Here is a 19,656-nt window from a genome sequence, read left to right as displayed (position 1 = left end):
TCCATTCTTAAGGAAATCAGCCCTGAGTGCTCACTGGAAGGACAGGTCCTGAAGCTGAGGCTCCAATACTTTGGCCACCTCATGAGAAGAGAAGACTCCCTGGAAAAGACCCTGATGTTGGGAAAGATGGAGGGCCCAAGGAGAAGGGGACGACAGAGGACGAGATGGTTGGATAGTGTTCTTGAAGCTACCAGCATGAGTTTGACCAAACTGCGAGAGGCAGTGGAAAACAGGAGTGCCTGGCGTGCTCTGGTCCATGCAGTCATGAAGAGTGGGACACGACTAAACGACTACACAACAAAGTATAATTTGTATGTTAAAATTAATAAAAATTATTATTTTTTTAAAAAAGTGACAAAGGGCTGCATTCCTCTCATGGCAACAGGAGAATGGGGCCTTCTCTGCAGTGGCTCTGTGTCTGTGGAATGCTCTCCCCAGCAGGGAAGTTTGCCTGGCGCCTTCATTAGAAACCTTTAGGCACCAGGCAAAAATGTTCCTTTTTAATCAGGCCTTTGGGTAATCTGCTTGACATCCTATACCCTTTTAAAATGTTATTGGGTCGTTGTTTTTATTCTGATTATATATGTTGCGATTTTTTCTGTGAACTGCCTTGAGACCTCCAGGTATAGGGCAGTATATAAATTCAATGAAGAAGCAGCAGCAGAAGAAGAAGAAGCTGTGAATGGAGCAAGGCGGGGGAGGGGGGCGGCAATTCATTCATTAGCTTGCAAAGTAGTCTGAGCCTGACGTGCTGTAGTCAACAAAACTACAACAAACTCCACCAGCTCCCACAGGGAAATGGTTCTTTAAACGAGCAGCCACCAAGGATGGCTTAATGTATTTCCACCGTAACAAAGCTGCTCGGAGCTCCACCCATCTCCAAGGCAACAGAGATCCTGAGTAATCACACCTGAATTTCCTGGAAGGAAGCACGCCCATTTGCAGACGCAAAAGAGAGAAAACGAAACCAGCTCCCTCTTCCTGGCGAGGCAGCAGCCATGGCTGCTTCTGGGGGTCCCGTCCAGGATCTCCGCGAGGAAGCCACTTGCCCCATCTGCCTGGAGTATTTCAGGGATCCAGTGATCATCCCGGAGTGCGGGCACAACTTCTGCCGATCTTGCCTGGTCCAGTGCTGGGGGGAATCCGAGGGAGAGGCTTCCTGCCCTCAGTGCAGGGAAAGGGTTGAGGAAAACAGCATCAGGAAAAATCTGCAACTGGCAAATTTTGTAGAAATAATTCAGAAATTCAACCATCCGCAGGGGAAAGAGGAGGGAGAAGGAAAGGGGAGGGTCTGCGAGAAGCACCAGGAGCCCCTGAAGCTGTTCTGCAAGGAGGACCAAAGCCCCATCTGTGTGGTGTGTAATGTATCCAAGGGGCACAAAAGCCACGAGGTGGTTCCTCTAGAGGAAGCGTCCCAGGAGTACAAGGTGAGAAAAGGCAGAGGGTCTTTCTTGGGGGGTGGAATAGCTGCAAATAAGAGGGGTTTGCAAAATAAAAAATAAATATAAAATATTGTAATGTATTCTTTCCTCTTGCAGCCCAAAAGGAATCCTCCAGCAAGAGATATTGTGCAGCCTGATAAGACTAAACTTCTGAAACTTTATACAATAAACATTTTTCTTTTTGAGAGATTAAAGTGCACCGCCTGAATGCAGGCTGCAGTAACTCCACTGGGAGGAAATATTGCAACATCGAGGATTAATTTAATAAAAAGGAGGGGGGAAATGTTGGAGGTGTGTTCAGTGTGGGGGACAAATAGCAAACCCCCCATGTTTCTCAGCTCTGATATAGGGCAGCCCCATTTCTGCCTCGTCTGGGATGAAAAAGGGGAACCTCTGCAAAAGACCCAGGGATGTGGGGCAGGGAGCAAACATAGGGTTGAGCTTGCCTGTTAATGTGTAGCGCAGCCCAACTTGAATTTTGTTTTCTTTTCAGGATCAGATCAGCAGATGCCTAGACAATGTGAGGAAGGAGAGAGAGAAAATTCTAGTATTTAAAGCAAACACAGAAAAGGAAAGCCAAGACCTGCTTGTAAGCACCATTGTTACTATTTTAAGGTGAAAAATGCTATAGTCTAAAATCAATATCGGGGGAGGGGGAGAATATGAAATACAGAAAGAGGTTTCTTTTGAACAGCCTTATCTCCCACAGAGCATGAAAGACCATTTAAAGGAGTGGGTGGGCTTGTAAGTTTTTATGAAGCTCTTTCTCTGCTGAATATGTCAGAAGTGGCTTTCCAGTGGAATTTGGATAACTGGCCTCTTCATCCTGCAAGAGCAGACTAGATGCCTGATATTGGCCCACTGTTCTCTTCTTTCAATCTCTTTGCTGCAGAAACAAACAGGTGCAGAGAGGGAAAAGATGGTGGCTGAGTTCAGGCGACTGCACCAGTTTCTGGAAGAACAGGAGAAGCGTATTCTGGCCCAGATGGCAGAAGTGGAGAAGGAGATTGCAGCCCAAAGGGAGGCGCACCTGGCCAGACTCTCCAGGGAACTCTCCTCTCTTGAAGGCCTCATCCGGGAGATGGAGGAGAAGCTTCAGGAACCAGCGAGTGAACTCCTGCAGGTGAGGCCTCATCCTGATGTGAGAGGGTGGAGTGGGCTGCTTAGTCACATTAAAATGCTACCGGAAAGAAAACAGTACATGAAAAATGAAAGGCATCAGTCCTGGGGTCGCAAAAGGGGCCCTGATAGATCAAACCACAGGCCCCTTCATTCTTGCATTCTGTTCTTTCATTGGCCAACCAGAGGTCTCTGAGAAGCCTAAAAAACAGTAGTGCTCTCCAAACCTGTGATCCCCAGCAGTTGCCACTCAGCTGCTTAGTATTTATAACTGACTGGAGAAATGCCTCCACTGACATCTGTTCAGTTTCGGTTTCAGTTTCTGTTAATTGGTTCTCGTGGGAAACTTGCAGATTCTAGCTTCACCAATTAACTCAAGCTGGAGTCAATTTACTCTTGGCAGAAAGCCCAGGTCTGCTTGACCTAGAAACTACTCACTCTGATTGGTTAACGAGCAGCACTCAACTCTGTTATCTAGGGATTGCTAGCACAGTTTGGTGTGAGGTGTGTTAGGAGTTAGAAGTGCTGTGTATGGTTATGAGAGAGAGAGAGAAAGAAAGAAAGAGGATTTATTTTGCTTTTGTTTGTATGCAGAAACTCTGCTGGTTTTATTTTTCCTTTTAATAAATCCTGTAAATAGTTCTTCTGAGTCTAGCTGACTAGTCATTACTGCCGCAACTAGCTTCCTCGCTGTGCAGGAAAACTCTGCTACGTTTGGGCTAAAGCCAATAGGGCTATGCCTGACACTCCAAAGTTCCATGAGGTTATGGGCATTGTGCTGCCAGCCTGAGTTGCGGTGGTGTCAGCATCAACGGCGTTGGTTCCAGTAGTTCCAGAAGTTGTTGTTCTCTGGCTGGTTCCTGACCGTGGTGAGCTGGTGACGCAGTGGACGCAAGGACAACAGCTGCAGCGTGTGAGTGCTGGGTGCTGTGGTTCCTGTTTTCTCTCTCGGTGGTCGTGAGTAGCTGGTTCCGGGTTCCAGGGACATCGCTCTCAAGATGGCCTCACAACCAGTTCAGATGGCTTTTGAGCGTCTGAATGACTCCAATTACTTGCTGTGGTCGGAACGCATGCAGGCAGTGCTGCAGAGGGATCGTCTCTGGCAAGTGGTGAGTAAGTTTCCTGCGAAGCCTGATGATGAAGACCTCGATAAAGACCAAAGAGCAAGGGCCACAATTGTCTTGGGGCTGGAAGATTCCCAGTTGCCATATGTGAGGGGAATCAAGACAGCTAGAGGTGTGTGGCAAGCACTTAAAGAACTCCATGTGCGTGAGACAGCGGTTTCCAAGCTGTTCATTCGCAAGGCATTGTACAAGGCAATGTTACAGCCTGGGGTTACAATGCAGGAACACCTACACAGTTTACAGTTAAAGTTTTCTGCGCTACAGGAAAGAGACTGTGCGTTAGACCAGCAGGAGAAGGTGGCTATTATTTTGAGTTCTCTCCCTGAAAGCTGGGATAATTTAGTTTTGTCTCTAGAAGGCATACAGGAGCGTGATTTATCAGTCAGTTACGTTACTGGGCGTTTGATTGAAGAATGGCAGAAGAGGCAAGAAAGGTCGTTGGCTGCAGAGGCTTCTACTGGTGGACGGTTTGGAAGGAGTTCTCATGCCGTGCCAGAGGTGAAGCAAGAGCAGCGTACCGGTGAGGAGTCAGCGTTTGCTGTTAGGCGTTGTTTCCGATGTGGGTCTTCAGCGCATCTAAAACGACAATGTCCGGAGTTGGTCAAGTCTCAGTTGCCGGTGCAGGAGCAGAGACAAGATCAGCAGCAGCAGCAGCGTAAAAAGAAATTCTTCAAACGAAAACAGTCGGCTCAGCTGGTGACCGGCGAGGTCAAGATTGCTGATGAGAAACAAGCGGTCTGGGTGGTCGATTCGGGAGCGTCTCGCCACATCGTGAACTCAGATGAATTGTTTGTTTCCAAGAACTCAGCACAGCGCAGCCAGGTGGCTCTAGCAGACGGAAGTACTTCCGAAGTGATTTCGGGGGGTGCAGTTTTTGTCCCTTGTCTTCGTGAATGCCTGCAAAATGTACTTTGTGTGCCGTCATTAAGGAGCAATCTGATGTCTGTAGATTGTTTGCTAAAAGCTGGGTTTAAAGTGTATTTTGAAGGAGACAGTTGCATTATTAAGAAGGCTGGTGAGATTTTAGGCACTGCTAAGTCAGAGGGAGGCTTGTTTTGGCTTAAAGCAGGATCTCAAGTTGCAGCAGTAGTCAGTAAATCTCAGCCTGCAGTGAATAACAAAGCTATACATGACAACTGTGTGCACTTATTGCATAGGAAAATGGGGCATGCTTGCTGGAAAAGTGTACTAAAAATGTCTGAATTGGCTGATGGGGGTAATTTAAAGAGTTGTAACAAGTACCTTGATTGTAATGTGTGTAAAAAGGTTAAAACCCACAGAGTCTCTTACCCCAGAAGTGACAGAGTTAGTGAGTCACCGCTACAGCTGGTTCACATGGACGTAATTGGTCCATTTGCTGTAAGCAGGGGTGGATCGCGTTTTTCACTAACAATTGTGGATGACGCCACGCGTTATTCTTGGGTTTTTCCCATGAAAAATAAGGGTGACGTGTTCACTAAGTTTAAAGGCTGGGTGGCATCTGTGGAAAGATTTCTGTCCATTAAACTCAGAAGGATACAGACAGACAGAGGTGGCGAATTTATGTCAAATGCCTTTAAAGATTGGTTACAAAAGCGTGGCATTGGGCATAGAAAAACGAACGTTTTTCCCCCAGAGGAGAATGGTGTTGCAGAGCGAAAAAACAGATCTTTACAAGATATGATGTTTGCCATGCTTGAAGATGCTGATTTACCCATGTCTTATTGGGGGGAGAGCATGCTCACCGCGTGTTATCTCCAAAATAGGCTCTTTCATCAAACAATAGGTACAACTCCATACTTTAAATTGTTTCAGAAAAAACCTAAAATTGACCATTTGCATGTGTTTGGATCAAAAGCCTGGGTATTAATTCCGAAACAAATGAGGAAAAAGGGAGATCCTAAGACCAAACAGTTAGTGTTTGTGGGTTACCAGGAGCTGGGAAAAGGTTTCCGTTTTGCTGAAGGGACAAATGGCATTGTGATCTCCAGGAATGCCAGTTTTTGTGAACATAGTGGCTGGGAGAGACTACATGCCAATACTGAGGTTTGGTTTGAACCTTCCCAGGAGCTTCATGACTCTGAAAGTAGACACAGAGAATCAGAGTCTGAGGGGGAGGAAAGTTCAGATAAGAGCTCTCAAGAAAGTGGAGTTAGCCAGAGACCAGTTGCTAAGCAACAAAAGAGAGGTCGTAGTTCTGAGGAGGAAAGTGGGTCAGAAGAAAAATTTTCTCCCAGAAGATCTAAAAGACAAAACAAAGGAGTGCCTCCAGTGCGTTTTTCTCCTGATACTGCAAATGTGTTTAGTGTAATTGCAGAACCCAAGAGTTTTCAGGAGGTGTTAAAGTTACCAAAAGAGGAGGCAGAGCTCTGGAAACAGGCAATGGAGGAAGAGATGTCCTCTCTGAATGAGCACAAGGTCTTTACACCAGTAGCAGCGCCTGAGGGGGCAAAGATTGTAGGCTGCAGGTGGGTGTACAAAAGACTTAGGCCCGGTTAGGACATATCTAGGGTTGGAAGTGTGCTGGGCCCAAGATGGCAGCTGCCTAATTAGTCAGCAGAACAAAGTTAAACAACTACTGACTACATACAGGATGCAGGATTGCAAAGGGGCAGCGGTGCCTATGGATCCAGGTTTCATAAAAACACTTCATATAGATGAGAGTCCTGAATTTGAACACCCTGATGTATATCACTCTGTAATTGGAAGTTTATTGTATATAGCACAGTGGTCCAGACCTGATATTAGCTATGCAGTAGGCATATTAAGTAGATTGGTCTCAAAACCCACACTAAATGCCTGGAAAGGGGTAAAACAAGTTCTGAGGTATCTCAAACAGACAATTGGCTATATGTTACAATTAAATTCTTCAGAGGATGAAATGTTGAGTTGCTACTGTGATAGTGACTGGGGAAATTTGCCGGATAGAAAATCTGTCACAGGACTAGTCATAATGGTCGGTGGAGCTTTAATCAGCTGGCGGTCACGCAAGCAAGACGTTGTAAGTGTGTCATCAACGGAATCAGAGTACGCCGCATTGAGTGAATTGTGAAACGAGGTGATTTATTTCAAGCATTTGATGGCAGATTTAAATGTAAATTGTGGAGAACCAGTACAAGTTTACATTGATAATCAAGCTTGTATAACCTTAAGTAAAACAGAGGGTTTCAAATCGCGTTCAAAACATATCTCTGTAAAATACCAAAATGTACGTTGCTGTGTACAAGACAATGTAATCACCTGTACTTATGTGTCAAGTGAAGAAAATGTAGCAGATGTGTTAACTAAACCATTGGCAAAGATAAAGAACAAGCGTATGTGCAAGGGTTTAGGTTTGCTGGAAAAATAATCTCCTACATAGGTGTATTTGGAGTTAATTGTTCAGCAGAATCTGTGAGGGGGTGTTCAGTTTCGGTTTCAGTTTCTGTTAATTGGTTCTCGTGGGAAACTTGCAGATTCTAGCTTCACCAATTAACTCAAGCTGGAGTCAATTTACTCTTGGCAGAAAGCCCAGGTCTGCTTGACCTAGAAACTACTCACTCTGATTGGTTAACGAGCAGCACTCAACTCTGTTATCTAGGGATTGCTAGCACAGTTTGGTGTGAGGTGTGTTAGGAGTTAGAAGTGCTGTGTATGGTTATGAGAGAGAGAGAGAAAGAAAGAAAGAGGATTTATTTTGCTTTTGTTTGTATGCAGAAACTCTGCTGGTTTTATTTTTCCTTTTAATAAATCCTGTAAATAGTTCTTCTGAGTCTAGCTGACTAGTCATTACTGCCGCAACTAGCTTCCTCGCTGTGCAGGAAAACTCTGCTACGTTTGGGCTAAAGCCAATAGGGCTATGCCTGACACTCCAAAGTTCCATGAACATCTTTCTTTCTTTCCTTCCAGGATATTGGAAGCTTCTTGCAGAGGTAAGTGATGGAAAACCCCTGCCTTATTCTGATGCCACAGAAGTTCCTGTTTAACAAGTGAGAAACTCACTCTCCAGTTTCTCCTTCTAGAGATAGCTTAGGACTCCATCGTCCATTTCACAAAATCACATACAAAAATGGGGACACATTTTTGTGGTAGCTATTGGTCCCATCTACTGTAAAATTACAGACAGAAAGCTGTTCCCATTGCATATTTCTGAAGGCCCTTCTCTGTGATGGAATCATTTACTCTGTAGTTGATACAAAACGGAGAGACATTCCAAACGGGCTTGTAAACATCTTCACTATAACTTACCCGTAAATATTTGATATACTTCAGGTTTCTGCAGGTTCTTCCTCAGACATAAGAATGTGAGAAAGGGCCCTGCTGGATCCGGCCAGTGGCTCATCAAGTCCAACATCCTCTTTTCACAGTGACTAACCAGATGCCAGTGCAAAACTCGTGAGCTGGATCCGGGCCCGAGAGGACGCTCCCCTCCTGTGGTTTCAGAGGCACCACTGCCTTTGACCCAGCCATGATGAAGAGTAGCCTCTTGAGAGCCTTGTCCTCCAGACAACTTCAAAATCTCAAGAATTTTGAAAATCTGCCATGTTTAGAAAATATTGCTTTAATTTCCAATATTGTCTCCATTTTAAAAATATTACCACTGTGCTAAAATACATTTATAATGTTAATTGCAAAAGCCATTCCAAAGCATTCTGAACTTCTTTATATTTCAGAAATGCACATACCAGATCTATTTTGTTCTACTCATTTATGCTTCACTAAAACTAGTGTAGTCCTAAAATCTCTGCATAAGGACCCAGTCTTGTTCACTTTTCTTCAAAAAATAATTTGCATATATTAACTTCTTCACCTTCCATCTCATATTTCTATATTTCCTTCAGCATATTTTGGAAGCAGGTGTGTGTAGCAGTTTTTCTTCACCTTGCTAGATGCTCTGTAGATCCACACATTATCTAGGTGCTCCGTTTTGCCATAGGAAAAACCCTGCTCCCAAGTCTTCATGATATATCCATCATGCCTTTATCATCAGGATGAGACACCTGCCTTATCAGAAAGCTCCTTGCATTGGAAGGATGGTGGCTTGACTTTGTTCTCCTCCTCCCAGGTCTCAGGAGAAGGAGAACTTAGAGGATCCTCTGGTGGCTTTTCCTCCTGCCCTGAAGTGGAGGATCTGGGACTTCGGAGATATAAATCCCTTCCTGGAGGGAGTCATGAAGAAATTCAGAGGTAAGAAAGAAGGGCTGCGAGTATTTTATACTGGACATTTAAAATTGCTCATAGAATCATAGAATCATAGAGTTGGAAGAGACCACAAGGGCCATCGAGTCCAACCCCCTGCCAAGCAGGAAACACCATCAAAGCACTCCTAACATATGGTTGTCAAGCCTCTGCTTAAAGACCTCCAAAGAAGGAGACTCCACCACACTCCTTGGCAGCAAATTCCACTGTCGAACAGCTCTTACTGTCAGGAAGTTCTTCCTAATGTTTAGGTGGAATCTTCTTTCTTGTAGTTTGCATCCATTGCTCCGTGTCCGCTTCTCTGGAGCAGCAGAAAACAACCTTTCTCCCTCCTCTATGTGACATCCTTTTATATATTTGAACATGGCTATCATATCACCCCTTAACCTCTTCTCCAGGCTAAACATGCCCAGCTCCCTTAGCCGTTCCTCATAAGGCATCGTTTCCAGGCCTTTGACCATTTTGGTTGCCCTCCTCTGGACATGTTCCAGTTTGTCAGTGTCCTCCTTGAACTGTGGTGCCCAGAACTCCAGGTGAGGTCTGACCAGAGCAGAATACAGAACTCCAGGTGAGGTCTGACCAGAGCAGAATACAGAATACAGTGGCACTATTACTTCCCTTGATCTAGATGCTATACTCCTATTGATGCAGCCCAGAACTGCATTGGCTTTTTTAGCTGCCGCGTCACACTGTTGGCTCATGTCAAGTTTGTGGTCAACCAAGACTCCTAGATCCTTTTCACATGTACTGCTCTCAAGCCAAGTGTCACCCATCTTGTATTTGTGCCTCTCATTTTTTTTGCCCTAGTGCAATACTTTACATTTCTCCCTGTTAAAGTTCATCTTGTTTGTTTTGGCCCAGTTCTCTAATCTGTCAAGGTCGTTTTGAAGTGTGATCCTGTCCTCTGGGGTGTTAGCCACCCCTCCCAGTTTGGTGTCATCTGCAAATTTGATCAGGATGCCCTTGAGTCCATCATCCAAGTCGTTGATAAAGATGTTGAATAAGACTGGGCCCAAGACAGAACCCTGTGGCACCCCACTAGTCACTCTTCTCCAGGATGAAGAGGAACCATTGATGAGCACCCTTTGGGTTCGGTCAGTCAGCCAGTTACAAATCCACTGAGTGGTAGCATAGTCAAGACCGCATTTTACTAGTTTCTTTACAAGAATATCATGGGGCACCTTGTTGAATGCCTTGCTGAAATCAAGGTAGGCTACATCCACTGCGTTCCCTTCATCTACCAGGCTTGTAATTCTGTCAAAAGCGAGATCAGGTTAGTCTGACATGACTTATTTTTCAGAAATCCATGCTGACTATTGGTGATCACAGTGTTCCTTTCTAGGTGCTCACAGACTGTTTGCTTAATGATCTGCTCCAGAATCTTCCCTGGTATTGATGTCAGACTGACTGGGCAATAATTATTTGGGTCCTCTTTTCCCCTTTTTGAAAATAGGGACAACATTTGCCCTCCTCCAGTCTGTCGGGACTTCGCCTGTTCTCCAGAAATTCTCAAAGATGACTGTCAGTGGTTCTGAGATCACATCTGCCAGTTCTTTTAATACTCTTGGATGCAGTTCATCTGGCCCTGGAGACTTGAATACATCTAAACTAGCCAAGTATTCTTGTACTATCTCCTTAGTTATTCTGGGCTGTGTTTCCTCTGCTGAATCATTTGCTCCAAATTCTTCAGGTCGGGCATTGTTTTCTTTATCGGAGAAGACTGAGGCAAAGAAGGCATTGAGGAGTTCAGCCCTTTCTGTGTCCCCTGTTTGCATTTCACCATCTTCTCCTCTGAGTGACCCCACTGTTTCTTTGTTCTTCCTTTTGCTATGGACATACCCATAAAAAGCCTTTTTTGTTGCTTTTAAACTCTCTAGCAAGCCTGAGTTCATTCTGTGCTTTAGCTTTTCTGACTTTGTGTCTACACGTGCTGGCTATTTGTTTGAATTCCTCTTTGGTGGTTTCCCCCTTTTCCATTTTTTGTACACATCCTTTTTTAATCTTAACTCAGTTAAAAGTTCTTTAGATAGCCACCTTGGCTTCTTTAGGCACCTTCCATGTTTCCGTCTCATTGGTATTGCCTGAAGTTGTGCTTTTACTATCTCCCTCTTAACAAACTCCCAGCCATCATGAACTCCCTTTCCTTTTAGTATTACTGTCCATGGGATCTCACCCAGCACTTCCCTAAGTTTTATGAAGTCGGCTTTCTTAAAGTCAAGAAATTGAGTCCTAGTATGCTTGGCTGCTCCTTTCCGCTGTATAGTAAACTTCAGAAGAGCATGATCACTCGCGCCTAATGATCCTTCCACTTCTACCCCACTAACCAGGTCATCAACATTGGTTAGGACCAGATCTAAAATGGCTGTTCCTCTTGTTGCTTCTCCCACTTTCTGGACAATGAAGTTGTCTGCAAGGCCAGTGAGGAATTTGTTTGACCTTATGCTCTTGGCTGAGTTTGACATCCAACAAATATCCGGGTAATTGAAGTCCCCCATTACTACTATCTCCCTTCTTTTGCATGCTTGGCCATCTGTTCCAGGAAGGCATCATCTATGTCCTCCGTTTGGCTTGGGGATCTACAGTAAACTCCCACAATGAGGTCTCTGTTATTCTTCTCTCCCTTAATTTTGACCCAAATGCTCTCACTTTGGCTTTGAGGTTCTAAATCTTGGATCTCTTCACAGGTATACACATCCCTGACATATAACGCCACTCCTCCTCCTTTCTTGTCTGGTCTGTTTCTCTGAAATAGGTTGTATCCCTCCATTATTACATTCCAATCGTGGGACTTATGCCACCAGGTTTCAGTGATGCCTATTATGTCATATTTAGTTTGCTGTACCAAGAGCTCAAGCTCATCTTGTTTATTTCCCAAGCTTTGCGCATTAGTGTACAGACATTGAAGTCCATTAATCATTCCCCCATGTCTCTTATTTAAGGATTTTTTCCTCCCACCACTAGGTCTGCGTGCTGTTTGCTCCATTTGGTCCATGACATTTGGATGATCATCTTCATCAATTGATAGACTCCTACCTTCAGGAGCACTGTCTCCCTCCCCCACATCAGTCAGTTTAAAGCCCTCCTGATGAGGTTTCTGAGATTTTTGGCAAAAACATTCCTCCCAACCGTTGTGAGGTGCAGCCCATCGCTTGTCAGAAGTCCATCTTCAAGAAACTGCAGTCCGTGATCTAAGAATCCAAACCGTTCCTGTTTACACCATTTGCGAAGCCAGCTGTTCACTTCCACTATTTTTCCCTCTCTCCCTGGGCCACGTCGTTCAACTGGGAGGACAGATGAGATGACAATTTGTGCATTTAATTGCTTCAATTTCCTGCCCAGAGCCTCGTAGTCTCTTTTGATCTTCTGGAGGCTATTGCTTGCAATGTCATTGGTTCCCACATGAACCAAGAGGAAGGGGTATTTGTCAGTGGGTTTTATGATTCCTTGCAGTCGTTCAGTTACATCTTGGATCTTAGCCCCGGGGAGACAGCACACCTCCCGAAACATCTTGTCAGGCCCACAGATCCCTGCTTCTGTTCCCCTCAGTAGGGAATCCCCTATCACCACTACACGTCTCCTCTTAGGTTTGGTCGGGATTCTTCCGTGAGCTGTCAGTTCCAAGGCGCCTGCACATTCCCTGAGTACTGACTTTGCTGCTCGTCTTCATATTCCTGATCGACTGTAATGAGGGAGAGATCCTCAAATGGAATCTGTTCTTCGTCTTCCATGCTAGGGGAGAGGACTTCAAAACGATTGTGTATTTCTAAACAATCAGAGCGAACCCTGGGCCTCCTACTTCTTTGAGTCACGTTTCTCCATATATCTGGCACGTGTGTTGGTGAACTAGCCTCCTTCTCAGGGGTGTCCCCTGTCTCCTCCTTGGTGGAGACGGTGTTCTCTGTTGCTTCCAAGAAGAGCTCCAGCTCTCTAATTCTTTGGAGCGTAGCTACACGTTCCTCCAGTTGCTGGACTTTGTCTCCTAAGAGGGCAATCAACATACAATTGCTGCAGGTAAAGCTGCCTGCAACCTTTGGCAAGATGGCAAACATTGCGCAGGAACCGCAGGCGACTGCAGCTGTTCCCTCCCCCTCCATCTTGAGAACGTGTCGTTGGGGGTGGCTACAGTGGTCCTCCATCTTAAAAAGCGTGAAGACAGGACAAATAACCCCCCTAAAAAAACCTAGGTTTCCCCCAACAAACGTTTGAGACTAGCTCCCCTAAATCTAAAAGATGGATCAAACTCTGCGCGCCATTAGGTGCACGCCGCTGCCTTGCTAGCTCTGATAAGCTCCTCCCACAGCTAATCCCCTGCCTCAACAGAAACCCTGCCCCCTCTGACCTTTGCACAGGGAGAGCAGCATGAAAGGTTCCAGGTCATTAGCAGTGCCAGGAAAATGGAATGTTTATTTATTTCTTTTCAATATCTAAAAGTCACACTTTCCTATGTAGTTGACTCACAACTGATTTTTCTTATGAAATTGAAAGAGGAGGATAAACCCTTCTTGCTGGGCTCTGGAAGCTCCTGCGAGATCTTGGGGGAGCCTCCTAGGTTCCAGTCAGCAAGGTAAAGGGCTTGAAAGCTCTTGCCATGAAGGGTTTGGCCACCAGGCAAATTGCTTTTAAGACCTTACTGGGCTCTGAGAGGCTCCTGCGAGATCATATGGGGCCATCTTGAGATCTCTGATGGCAGGGGTGATATTGGGGGGTCGTTCTGACTTTGCTCTATTTGCCCTTATGCACAATCCCCAGGAATGTAACCCTCCCTTGAGTTGTGAGTTGTCTGTAAAAAGTTCTACTTGACCTCTTCCCATCTCTCAGCCAGGCCTTAGGTGCTTTCACGCATTTCACCCATTTCCCAAGTAGCCTCACCTACAGCTTTTTGGGCATCTCCTCTGTTCCTTTGCCCCTGAGATTGATGTAAGGGGGGCAGAAGGAGGGAAGGAGGGGGGCTGTCCAGGAGCCAGCCAGGAGCAGAGGGGCCTGGGGTTGAGGCTTCCCATCCTGGAACAGGCATGTCTGGATCTTGTTGCTGATGGGGAGATCTTCTGGGGGTCCTGCTCCTCCTCCCAAGATTTTTGCAGGACTGAACTTTGACATCACCTTATGCAGGGTTAGCCAGTATGGAGAGTTTCAGATAGTTTTAACTGCAACTCCCATAATCTCCAGCTGGCATGGCCAGTGGTTAGGGAGGATGGGACTTGTAGTCCACAACACCTGGCTACAATCTCATGAGCTCATATTGTTGATGTCTGAATGATGGTGTGATTCTAAATCTCTGTTCCCCTTTCTCTCCTAGACACTGTGGTATATGGACTTCAGCTGCAAAAAGGTACTTTTAATCATCATAATAATTTATTATTCATACCCCACTCATCTGGCTGAGTTTCTTCAGCCATTTCTGAATCAAAAAGAGGCAGAAATTCGGGAGAGATGGTATCCGCTTCTCAAAAGACCAGGCCACTGCAGCTCTTCCTTCCATGCCTTATTTCCCCTTATTTCCCAGAGGCATCTGTTCCATGAGAGCAGCTTGCTGGGCTAGAGGGGCTCTTGGCCTGATCCTGCAGACTCTTAGGAAGCTCCCAGCCCAGAACGGCTGGCTTTTCTGTGCCGAATCTCACTAAGACACAGGGGTGGTGTGAAGCCAAAGGCTCCCGGCACATGAGGGGGAAATATCCCTTTGAGCCATACAGGATCCCCACCCCTTTTAGGAGAGCTTATGTAAGAGTAAGGTTTACTCATACGTGGGAAATGCATGAACAGAAATAGCTCAGAAAATGACCTTTGGGCGCGAGAAGGTAAATGGGTTCTGGTGTCAGTGGAGGGAGATGGGGGCTGCCTGAGTGTGAACTCCAGGGGTCCAGCATCCCTGCAGGATTGGGGGTCTTCCCTCAGCTTTTGTATTGGAGGGGAGACATGACTTCTCTGCTGCAACATGATGACGAACTAGAGAAACTTGAGTAAACTTAAAAGAGCAGGGCAGAATTGCACCACAGACCATAGCTGTCAACGTTTCCGTTTTTTTAAGGGAAATTCCCTTATTCCGAATAGGATTCCTTGCAAGAAAAGGGGAAAGTTGACAGCTATGCCACAGACTGGGGAAAAAGGCTTAGTGGGAAGACAGAAGTCCAGTCTGGCCTGATCCTGGACACTACAAAAAGGGAATCATCAGAGCTGGAAAAGGTGTAGCAGATGGCAGCATAAAGGAAACTCTTGCTTATCTTTAAAATTATATAATTATATTCTGGGATTCTTTTAGACAACAGCAATGAGTAAAATGCATAAAGGCTAATCAACACAATAAAAAACTAGAAAAACCCATTACATTAAAAAAAAAGACTAATAGCAGCAGTGGCAACATCCCACATCACACTTAATCTCCAAAGGCCACTGTGTAAATGTGTGTCTTTAAAAAGAAATTGCTTGACTAACATTCCATAATGGGGGGGGGGGGGACTGCAGAGCAGATCTTCTTCCTAATCTCCCCCAGCCTGACCACTTTCTCATTGTGCTTTCACTGCCCACCTTTTCCATAAATGTGAGGGGGGGGAAATACAAGTCATATAGCCAATCAAGACTAGGGAGCCATTGAAGGTGACAGTTGGGAATGGCACTTCCTAGGTGTTGCAGAATCATAGCATAGCAGAATCATAGCACTGTAGAGTTGGAAGGGACCATGGGGGTCATCTAGTCCACCCCCCTGCAATGCAGGAATATGCAGCTGGTCCATACAGGCATTGAACCTGCAACCTTGGTGTTATCAGCACCATGGTCTAACCAACTGAGCTATCCAGGGATAGCCCACGGAGCCTCCTCAGTGCAGCGGGGTGCCTTCATCCCGCTGCCCTGCGGAGGCTTTGTGCAGCTAAGCCAGAAGCTAGAACAGCGAGAGGGAGCGCTGCGCAGCCTGCATTCGCTCCATAAGATGCACACACATTTCCCCTTACTTTTTAGGAGGAAAAATGCGTCTTATAGAGCGAAAAATACGGTACTTCGAACTCTTGCAGATGTTTCAAGAATCCTTATTAAGAACTTGATGGACATCCCTCTCTTGAATGCAGACCCCTGGAGTCCCTGTTCATTTCAGAGGGGATGCTGTTTCTGTCATGTGCCTAAAACAGAGTCAGCTTCCCAGTTGACGTCGTTTCTCTTCTCTTTCCTCCTCTGCCCCCACAGAAAATGTAACATTGGATCCAGACACAGCACATCCCCGCCTCATCCTGTCTGATGATCGCAAGAGTGTGAGTTGGGGAGGAGTGCGTCAAGACCTGCCAAAAGACCCTGGGAGATTTGACACATGGCCCTATGTTATGGGATGTGAGGGTTTCACAGCAGGCAGACATTTCTGGGAGATTTCTGTGGGGAGCGAGTGGGAATGGGCCGTGGGGGTGGCCAGAGAGTCTGTGAAGAGGAAAGGCAAGTTCATCGCTGGTCCTAAGGAAAGGATCTGGCGCATAGGGAAGTGGAGTGATCAATACACGGTCTCTGTGGCAATTAAGTTAGTCTGGCGCGACTCCCGCTAATTGATTTATGGCCCTCAATTAGCTCTTTACTGCCCGGCACACTTCTTCTGCCGCATGCTCTGCTCCGAGCTCTCCGTCACACCATTAGCAGAGTTTCGCACAGCGGTGTATAACTGTCACGTAGCTTGGCTTCCAGACAAACTCACACAGAGCCCGGTTTGTCTATTTACAGCTTTTATTCCGATATTCCCCAGGGTTCTCCTGGACTCACCGCAGCCATGACAAGCTGCTGCTTTTTCCTCACAGTACACAGTGAGACTGGCAAACCTTGCCCAAAGCTCCTCCCAAGCTTCTAAAATTGACGTCAGAATGCTGAGGCATCATGGGAACAACTTAACCTCTTAAGTTCCAACTCCCATACCCCCTCTGCATCACATTCTGACAAGACCTTTTTGAGTTCAACACCTTTCCCTTTTGCCTTGAGCCTCTTCCCGGCATCTTTCCCAGGCACCTGTTGAACCCCTTCAACATCCCCAGAATCACACTGTGCGACACTTTTCCACGCACCCGTGACCTGAAACCCTTCTGACCCACTTGGGCCAGCAGTTGTGTCTTCTCCGTCAGACCTTTCCCCCTCTGACTTGACAACCCATCCGTGAGCTTTCTCCATTACGCTTACCGGAGATGAAGCCTCACACCTGGACATTCCTTTCACATCCCTTGGAGATGCCCAAACCTGCCCTGACCCCTGACCCTGGACCTGGTCCCCATCACCGGGATCTGAACCCTGATTCTGGACCTGGTCCCCGTCACCGGGATCAGCCTCTTCCTCCCTCTCCTCCCCTTGAGGAGACTTTGCACCCGTCACTTGGTGACGTAATCCCTTTTCCTTGAAAAACTCCTCCAGAGCAGACCCAGTAAACTGTGACCCTCGGTCGCTCTTGAACCCTTGCACCCTGGTGGAGAAACTTCGTTCCACCTCCGCAACCCAATTCTGGATCAGTTGCGCCACCTCCCCCTGTGATTTGAGAGAGAAACACCAGCCAACCTGGCTGTGGTTACCTGTCAGCGACAGCACATACCTGGCCCCACCCAGACTCTCAGACCTCTTGGGTCCTGACAGATCTGTGTGAACAAGCTCAAAGGGCTCTTTGGTTACCCTCCCAAACCCGGGAAAACCAAGCACCTTTGCACCTTTGCATGCCCTGCACCCTTGGGACCTCCTCCCACATTGTGTGATTTTACACCCTTTTGTGCACCTGTGCAACCTTTGCACTTGACTGGGAACCTTAGCACACTGCACCTGTGCTTTTCCAGCATTCCCACAACCCTCCAGAGGTGACTCCAGAACAAAGACATTGTTCTCCCTCTGCATGTTGACCAGTTGTCTCCCTCCTCTGAAAATGGAACAGGTGTCATTTTCAAAACGAGCATTGTATCCCTGCTTCATTAGAGCTGATACATATAAAAGACAACCCTTCAGTCCCGGCACAACGTAGACCTCTCGCTCCTCCTGGAGAAAAAACACGTTAGCCACACCACAGACTGATTTTTGTGATCCGTCTGTGAACATAACAGTCATCCCTGTTAAACCAGCCCTGCATTTCCGCAGCTTCCCAGCAGATGTCTCTGGAATCAAATCGCAATTAGCAGCAGAGTCGATAACAAAACTTTGCTCTGCCCTTGTCCCACGGCTGTCTTCAGCCTCTGCCAGACTAGCCGTCATCTGATAAGTCTCTTCCTGGCACCTGGCACGTCCACCAGCCTCAGTCCCACGCCTGGTTGTTTTTCCAGACTGGTTGCCATGGAAACCCGACTGGTTCCCATGAGAGTTCAGCAGTTTGACCTTGGCAACATCCTGCCTTGCCTCTCTGCTCCGGTGGGTGCAATCTCGCCGCAAATGTCCCGCTGCTTTACACACGTAGCAACGACGAACTCCAGTGGAAAAACACTGCCTGGGGCTCCTCCCAGCTGGCCTCCTTCTCCTTCTTCCGGAAAAGCTCTCCTTGCCAGATCCGCCCCCTCTGAACTGCCGCTCCTTCCCAGCAGGTTCAGTGGAAAACTTTTCAAACTTGCCTTTGGAACTTTCCGCCCCCCCGACTTGCTCACTAGCACTCCTTGAGGCTAAATCAGGAACAGGGGCTCCAGCCATCTCCAGGCTTTTGTATTCCTTCCCCAGGGCTCTGGCCTCCTGCTGAAGCTTCACAGCAAACACAGCACATTCCCAGCCGCCCTTGCTCAACTTCCTAGAGTGAGCTGCTCAAACGCAATGTCCTCCAAGACCTGGCTGTCTGCCATTGTCTTCCGTTCCTCAAGCTGTTCAAACGGAGCTTGAAACACCTCCTGGCCATCTGCCATCTTCCCCCGGGGCCCAGCGTACTCACGTAAACAAACAGCCGCTCTTCAGCTCCCGGTTTAGCAGATCAGCTCTCCTGCCTCTCATAACTCCAGGCAGATCTCTGCGTTTTCCAGCTAGCCGCTTGCTTCCGCCTCCTGCTCGACACCGCAGATCAAAGCTTTTCGGCAGCCTCCCGTGACAGTTTTACAAGCGATGATTTATGACACCCATAACCTGTGGCAATTAAGTTAGTCTGGCGCGACTCCCGCTAATTGATTTATGGCCCTCAATTAGCTCTTTACTGCCCGGCACACTTCTTCTGCCGCATGCTCTGCTCCGAGCTCTCCGTCACACCATTAGCAGAGTTTCGCACAGCGGTGTATAACTGTCACGTAGCTTGGCTTCCAGACAAACTCACACAGAGCCCGGTTTGTCTATTTACAGCTTTTATTCCGATATTCCCCAGGGTTCTCCTGGACTCACCGCAGCCATGACAAGCTGCTGCTTTTTCCTCACAGTACACAGTGAGACTGGCAAACCTTGCCCAAAGTTCCTCCCAAGCTTCTAAAATTGACGTCAGAATGCTGAGGCATCATGGGAACAACTTAACCTCTTAAGTTCCAACTCCCATAGTCTCCACCCGCAATGGGCGTCCTGTTTTGATTCTGGGTGGGGAGCCCAAGAGGATCCGAGTTGCCCTGAACTGTGAAGGGGGACGGGTGTCCCTTTATGATGCTGATACAGCAGCCCTTCTGTACTCATTCTCAGTAGCCTCCTTCTCTGGAGAGACCCTCCAGCCCTTCTTTTACGTGAGTGAGGAAGGGAACCTGAGACTCTATTGACTGAGAGTGCAGACAGACAAGCATATATTCATGGCCCTCATGACACATTCAGTCTCCTCTTCAGGTCTGAGGTGACAGGCACTTGAGAAACCACATTTGCCTAACTGTGATTGGTCATCCCTTATGTCAGTCATGATGCAACTCTCCCTTCTCAGGCCAGCTTGGCAAATGACA

General features: G+C 46.9%; 1 protein-coding gene across 1 annotated transcript; it reads left to right on the top strand.

The window, feature by feature from the left end:
* The first annotated feature begins 961 nt into the window (after positions 1 to 961).
* Positions 962 to 19,656, top strand: LOC308581233 (zinc finger protein RFP-like). Its single transcript, XM_081183763.1, has 8 exons — positions 962 to 1,427; positions 1,936 to 2,031; positions 2,335 to 2,565; positions 7,553 to 7,575; positions 8,709 to 8,830; positions 14,139 to 14,171; positions 16,016 to 16,306; positions 19,259 to 19,656. The coding sequence occupies exons 1-8, from the start codon at positions 999 to 1,001 to the stop codon at positions 19,480 to 19,482; spliced, it is 1,449 nt and encodes a 482-aa protein (XP_081039889.1). The 5' UTR covers positions 962 to 998; the 3' UTR covers positions 19,483 to 19,656.

Source organism: Podarcis bocagei, assembly GCF_964188305.1.
Source record: "Podarcis bocagei genome assembly, chromosome: 2".
In the NCBI taxonomy this organism is placed as follows: Eukaryota; Metazoa; Chordata; class Lepidosauria; order Squamata; family Lacertidae; genus Podarcis; species Podarcis bocagei.
This window is presented reverse-complemented; position numbering and strand designations above follow the sequence as displayed.